Source organism: Frankliniella occidentalis, unplaced genomic scaffold (assembly GCF_000697945.3).
Source record: "Frankliniella occidentalis isolate FOCC.00 unplaced genomic scaffold, Focc_3.1 Scaffold42, whole genome shotgun sequence".
NCBI classification, from domain to species: domain Eukaryota; kingdom Metazoa; phylum Arthropoda; class Insecta; order Thysanoptera; family Thripidae; genus Frankliniella; species Frankliniella occidentalis.
Genome location: NW_026267172.1, coordinates 1,799,306 through 1,806,512, shown reverse-complemented (window position 1 = coordinate 1,806,512; position 7,207 = coordinate 1,799,306). Strand labels below are relative to the sequence as shown.

At 44.3% G+C, this 7,207-nt stretch overlaps 2 protein-coding genes across 2 annotated transcripts in view; one reads left to right on the top strand and one right to left on the bottom strand.

Annotated features, from left to right (window-relative positions):
• Positions 1-289: 289 nt before the first annotated feature.
• LOC113206599 (F-box only protein 42) lies at positions 290-3,552 on the bottom strand. Its single transcript, XM_026422753.2, has 7 exons — positions 3,234-3,552; positions 2,882-3,013; positions 2,590-2,801; positions 2,311-2,483; positions 2,092-2,222; positions 1,860-1,999; positions 290-1,697 (listed from the first exon to the last, which is right to left on the bottom strand). Exons 1-7 carry the CDS (start codon positions 3,391-3,393, stop codon positions 657-659), a joined length of 1,989 nt encoding a protein of 662 aa, XP_026278538.1. The 5' UTR covers positions 3,394-3,552; the 3' UTR covers positions 290-656.
• Positions 3,553-3,674: 122 nt separating this feature from the next.
• The window catches only part of LOC113206606 (mitoguardin), a 100,008-nt gene continuing 96,475 nt past the window's right edge, over positions 3,675-7,207 (top strand). Inside the window, exons 1-3 of the mRNA XM_026422765.2 lie at positions 3,675-4,075; positions 4,328-4,484; positions 4,869-5,048. Coding sequence (XP_026278550.1) covers positions 3,983-4,075; positions 4,328-4,484; positions 4,869-5,048 — 430 coding nt within the window. The 5' untranslated portion in view covers positions 3,675-3,982. The remainder of the gene's footprint in view (positions 4,076-4,327; positions 4,485-4,868; positions 5,049-7,207) is intronic.

Sequence of the window (7,207 nt, the reverse complement as noted above, 5' to 3'; positions counted from 1 at the left end):
CGAATATGGTTACACTAAAATGAGGTTTCAGACTGTTCATTAGACAACTACACTGCTACCATTAGTTGGACATGACATAGCTGTTACTTTAGTATGTGAGCAACAGAAAGTTGTGTGATGAATTGCCATCTTATCATGAGAGCTGAGAGCCAACAGGGGCACAAATCAGTTCCATTGGTCCAATGTTCCAATCCAATGGTACCAATATTTTTCAGGGGTGAGACATGAATGGTATCAGACAAGTCTTACAGAGGTTTTTTTAAACGTATAATTTTTGAAATCAAAGTAGGGAACTTTGCAGCATATTGTTTATTGCATAAAAGTAATATAACAAAGTCTTATCAAAGGTTTCAGCAGTGTTGAGGTTAATTAACAAGTAAAGGTCCAAAGCAAGATTCAATTGATAGAAATTATTAATAACTTCACCTAAATTGTAACATGAAACAAAACCAGACAAAATAAAATTACTTTTCAAGTTCTAATTGATATCAACAAATAGCTGAGTGGCAAAACTTAAAATTAGTTAAACAATGCACTATTAAGTAGCATTTTTTAAAGGAACAGTGCTTTAACATTACTATGACTCAACACATCTTACAGGGGGAAAAATGGTGAAGTAAACTTCCAGTCATTTTGTTCAGAGATATTTTCAGTCTTCAAATTACACCATGTGGTGCAGAAATAAAGTGCAATGAATTTGATAGATTGCTTGCAGAATTGATTTGCGAGTTAGTCATTAGTGTCATAGCTTCCCTATGAATCCCACCAAACATGATAAGTTCTCCTCGCCCAGCAACAAGTGTATACAAAAGGGTTTCTTCCGGACCAGTGCTGAGAGCTTCTGTATTCAATGCTAACCACCTAGCTGAACACTCTTCTTCTAAAATTTTTGTGATATCCATGACACATACCACCATGGTCCTCTGAAGTTTAACAGGAGCATCTTCACTATTGGATGGCTCCTGAACTCGAGGCTGATTATTAAATCGCATTCGTTCCTCAAACCTCTGAAGAGCTTGAAGTTGTCTCTCACGAGCCCTTGACGGGGCCGGTCGAACTGGTTGTTCCCCATCCTGGAAAGCTGCCATCACAATTGCACCTGCACGGTTAGGACTTTCCCCATTAGGAGAGCGATTGGTTGGCCTTAGCCGATCCCAGTTTAGGGTACTAGGGCTTGAAGCAGCCAAGTTATCAGGACTATTATCACTCTTGCCAGGGGAAATAGAATTTCTGCTCGTATTAGCAGGTTTGCTTATTCCACTTGGACCAGGTTGACAATCTGGATGCATGTTGATTGGTGGTTGATTATTCACACCACTTGGACCTGGCTCACATTCCATATGAACACTCTCTTGTGTTTCTGCATTCTTTGATCTTTTAATACCATTCACACCACTAGTCCCAGGTCTTGAGTCAGAATCTGAACCAGAAGCATGTTCATTGCTGGGAGCTCCATTGGACATTCTGTGTGTTACACTGCCCCGTAAAAATGTTCCTCGTTGACCATTAACATTAAAGTCCTTATCGACACGAAAGGCTGGAGTAATACGTTGTGGCATGTTGGGGGCTGCTTCTTCATATCGTGGAGGAACCCAGACAGATGATATTCGAGATCTGGGTTTAGTTTTAACTCCATTCTGAGGCTTTCTTTTGAGAGGTCTAGGGTCCCTGCTCATCATAACAACTTGATTTCCAACCTAAACAAAAAATAATGTGTATGTAGAGCCCGTAGTAAAAGAAGCTTCACCTACAATTACCAAACTGGGATAGTCGGCCCTAGGTTAAGCCAGCTAAACCTAGCTAGCTCTAATCATAACACACACATAATAGCAATAAAAAATATTTAAGGCATGTCTTACCCTACAAGCACGATGGCACCACATATAAGTAGCTGACCATTCACGGTTTTGTACCTCAACTTCCCTCCAAACCCACACTTTGCCAGCTAAGGACAGTAACCAAACATCATTGAATACCATATTTGGACCACCACATCCACCTAAGAGAAAAGACAAGAGTATTATTTTAAAAGAATGAATAACTCAAAACATTCAGCATCGCCATGAGACTGCCCTGCTAAAAGTAACTTACCAATTATAAGGAGGTGGTCTTTCCCCAACCAGATTTGCGACTGACCATAACGAGCATGAGGTTTGACATCAGATGTGGCTTGTTTATGCCACTCTTGAGTTTCCAGGTCAAAACACCAGACATCATTCGAACTTAAATTAATAATAACAAACAATAATGAACAAAAATTGATGGTAGGTAAGCTAATGAAATTAAGAGGTAAAGTGTCTAATGAAATACCAAGAGTATTGTCCATGGGGCTCAGCCTTCAGTCCGCCAAATACCACCATTGTGTCTCCATGGACTGATGCAGAATGACCAGCCATTCCAGGTGGTGAAAATGCTGTGTTTATACACATCCAGCGATTTTTTACAATACTATAAATGTGTAGTTCATTAAACAGCCTCCAAGCCTAAGAGAAAATTGGAGAAAGCAAAATTAATTGTCCATAGATCAACAGAAAGCTCAAAATACCATAACTGTCACGCTGATTGTTTTATTTTCTTTAATTTCAATACCTGATGAAGAGGAAAGGGTGATGGAAGGGTCCAGCCACCAAATACAATAAGAGCATCTTTGTATTCAACCATAGTTGCACAAGATTTAGGAGATGGATATGTGCCCATGGTTAAAGGCCGGACCCACTGTCTTTTATTTAGATCCAATCGCCATAAATCATTGAAAGTTGTACTGGTTGATGTACAACCTCCAAAGACATACATGGAATTTTCTGATGGCAACACAAATAATAAATGATTAATGAAGCAAAATTTAATGTATGGAGGAGGGCAAATGATTGAGATACCATACCGTGATAGCAAGCTGAATGGGAATATCTCTTGGTGATGCTCGGAGCCATTTCAGCTGGAGTAATAGTTTGCCAAGCAACATCCATATTGCTGATAGCATTGGTAAGCTTAAGGGTGAGAAGTCTCACAACATCTAGAAAAAAATTGCAGATGAGATGAAACAGAATATCAATTAACAACAATTACAGTCCACATAAAGTGAATATCAACAATGGTACAATGTTCAAGTTGGGCATCGGAGTTAGAATTTAAACTTAAGTGCTATTTTAAAAGGATAGGCAAAAGTAATAAACAAAACAAAATTACACAGAAGAAATATGAGGGTTAGGTAAAACAGACTTTAAGCAACTTACTTTTAACTATTTCATTCCATCTTTTGCTGACAAGCATACACTCCTTTAAATCTTTGTAGGGAGACACTAAGCTGAAAATGTATTCTAGAACTTCATCAGGTAACTCATTGATGCTTTTCCTTGAATCATCCTCTATAATATCTTCAAATTCAACCTCCATAGTGACAGATATTTGGTTTGTTAACCCTGTGCTTCAAATAAATATTGGTCACTTAGTCATTCAGCATAAGTTCCACAAAAATCACGAGCTCTATAAAAAATTTGAAGTAGATTGTTGGAACTTTTCAATAACAAAATTGCTTGAACACAACACACCCCTTCCCCTAACCCAACACCCAACCCTTGCCCCTGCCCTCTCCTTCCCTTCCCACCTCTCCTCCTCTCACCCCATCGTTCGGGTCGTTCTTGGTTTACAGGAAGGCAGTAAGCGTCTTTCAAAAATCGTCCGCTACCGCGTCGGCTGCTAAAATCGAAATTTGTTTTAATTTTTCAATTACATCTCCAAATTTATTAGCACCATAACTTTTAGCTTTAATCTAGGGTCGTTCAGCACTCGACAAACCTTTAAAACTGCGTGTGAGGCACTTTTTGCTCTTATCAAACGGAGGTCTGTGGATCAGCTGATCGTAGCCACCATGCTCGGTGTTCCGGTGTCGTAGAGTTGAGGTTATGATCTCGGTTAAATGTAATGCATCCCAACACTGAAAACTGAAATAAAGTAGCAAGAGTTGTTTGAAAAAACAAGCAAAATGGCAGGAGCAGACCAGATTAGTCCTGTGGTGACTGGTATGAAGACACTACTGCCGTCAACTGCTCTGCTCGGGCGAATGTCAACTCAGAGGGTAAGTTTAGCACTTCGTTAGCACCTTTATTTCGATTCCCCTCGTCTTTTGATGCCCGTATCCGAATTATACATACGTTTTGAAATATGCAATTGTTTCTTTGTGTGAAAGGATTTTTATTGTATTACTGATCTTTATTGGGAATGAAATATTTGCCATTGTTTGCCATGTATAAATCTCCATTAGTTGTATTTTGTCAGTTTTTTCAGAGTTAAGCTGTTAGATTTCATCTCTTGTAAATTTATGTTTCAGATTGTTATCATGTCAGTGACAGCAGGTGTAGCTGTGCTTGGCATTCTGGCTCGTTACCTCAGGAGGCGTCGCAGGACTGTCAAGCCAGATTACTTCCGAAAGTATCCGAGAAGGTTTACCAAAAGCACAGCATACAGCATCAAAAGTCCCAATGGAGGTAATTAAGGTAGTGGAGTCTCTGCTCCCTGAAACCCTGCTGCAGAGACTGCAGAGACTTTTTGACTAAATAATTGGAAACTAAACGTGCTTTGCGATGCCTTGTGCGGACAGTTGCCAATGTGTTAGAAATCCCTCTAAGTTAATTACCTTTAGAAGGTGATACCTGCCATGTTCAACAAACACTAGTTTCTCTTCAATTTACTGGTTGGGTTGTTAAATGTTAAAAAGCTTCCAATTTGATCATCAAGACATGGGCCTCTGAATCGTTCCCATGAGATTGTCATATCCTCTGATCAGTTTTCATTTCCCTCCCCCAGTCGCTTTTTTTCTCACCTCCCGTACACTTGCTCACGCTGCCATTATTTTCCTCCCGTGTTTTCAGACGTGCTGAGCCAGGCCAGCGGCAGCACGGCGGCGGGCGGCCAGGGGACGCGCCTGTCCCGCCGCGGCTCCGTGCTGTCCATGAGCACGGACAGGCTGTCGCTGCCCTCCAGCTCGGTCGTCGGCGGCGCCCCGGGCGACGCGCGTGCCCCGCTCGCGCCCCAGGAACTCGGCAGCCTAGGTGAGTCCCAGAGAGCGCACTTCAAACCGTGCCGCCTTTCCCGCGGCCGCCGCTGCCCTTCCGGTCGGGTGGTGGCGCCCTCCGTCGAGAGGACCTTGAACCCCCGCCTGCTCCTTGGCGCCACCGCCGCCGCACCGGGTAGCGCTGTGGTCGCGGCTCTGGCCCGAGGGGGAAGTCCTACGCGGCCACCCGTCACGAAGAATGGTTACAGATTGGGCCCGAATGCAGCGGAATCGAATCTCACATCTCGATGATGTAATCGATCGACGAGCGCCGAAAGGCTCTCATCCCACCAATCAGCCGAGCCGAGCGTATAGCCCGACGATTAACTGAACGCCCTACAAAAAGCGGCTCCTGAATGCAGCATTTTATCTCCTCCGCCCGTCTTTAGGTTTATTTATTACTCGGGGCCGTTTTACGCGTCTTCAGTTTTTGCCTCGCTGTTGATGTTGTTGTTGTTGTGTGTATCGTTTTGCTTTATCTTCGCCTCATCCTAGGATAATAAATGGGTCGAACGCAGCGTTCTAGCCCTCTGGACTCGCCCCTGGCGGCGTGACGGTGGGAGGGGGTGGGGGCGTGACTACGTGTGTTGGCAGCTCAACTCGCACGGGGGGGTCATCGGCCACCTCCGCGCGTGCAAATGTCAGGCGAACACTGTCAGTCAGCCGACTCAAAGAGGCCTAATTAGCCGAGCAGGAATGCTCTCCCGCTGCTGGCGGAGAGGACGCGGACGTGTCGTTGGTGTCGTCACGTGAGAGTAGGTCACCATAAAATGATGTTTCTTTTGGCCACGTTTCAGACAAATGCCGTTACGCGGTGGCAGTAAGAGTATTTAAAGCAGTAATAATCGTTTTCGATTTTTCTTTTTGGATTGGGGGAAAGGGAGGGGGAGGGTGTTGTTATTATGTGTACTTTTCTTACGCCGGCGGCCAGCATGGTGGTCGTCCACTCACGGGCTGCCATCTGACTCAAGCATGCCTAGGCCCTAATCATCTTGTCCGATGTCAATTCTATCCTCTCTCTGACGCTGCTTTTTGGACATGGTGGACCGACCGGACCGACAGACACCCCCCTCCTCCCCTGTCCTTCGATGTCGCCCGTATCGTCGTAACCAATTGTTGGTTCAACTAGGCACAGTTTTTCTCTTCGCACAATTACTCCAAAAATGAATTTTGTCAGTAAACTTCACTTTAAAATGCTTGCTCTCTCACTGTTTTAGAAAAGAAAACACGATGTTTTGTACTAAGTGGTCACACCGAGGGTCACACATCAACAATTTATGTGTGTATTAACAACCAAAGGATTGTTATAATTTTCCCCTTTTTTATACCCAGCGTGTGTTAGGATTGTCACGCTCACAGTACACTGCTGGTAAAACAAGTGTGCAATTTTGAACACTGTAAGTGTGCTTCGCACACACTTTTCACACTTGGAAATACATACCAAGTGTCAAAAGTTGCCTAGACGTTTGCGAAGTGTGCAAAGTTTGCACGCTTCGTGGTGTTAAGTTGAAGCTCGACATCAGGAAGTGTGCCAAGTTTACACATTTGAAAAACAGACAAATCGGTCTTAAACTTTCTAGCATTTTTTTTCTTTTTTAGTAGGGTATAGTGTTCGAAGAGTGTCTGTCGTGTCCAGAGCGTAACTCAGCGCTGGCCCGCCCGCAGTGTCCGGTCACGGTCAGACCCGTCAGCGCAGTCAGCTCGATAACAAGGTGCTAGCTGTCCTTGACACCCCCTCCCCTTCCTCTCCCTCTGGGTCAGTCCGTATGATAAGCCACGTACGTTCGTTTTTGCCCGGTGGGTTGGGTTCCTCCATAGTTCTCCCCCCCCCCCCTTTGGACAATGGTAGCGAGAGCACGCTTCGCTTTTGTCGCAGTTTCTCATCCTGACCACCCTGCACAAACACACACACACGCACACACACACACACGCACACACACACACACACACACACACACAAAATCACTAATACACTCTCACACACACAAGCGCACACTCACACATGCGTGCCACTTTACGGCGCTCGCACGCACAACGCTTACACGCGGGCACTCTCATAGAGCCCATTCACCCCGTCATGATCCTCTGCAGCTGCATCTCAATAACCCACCTGGCCTGCTCTATATACCTGATGTGCGATGTTATTACCCCCCCCCC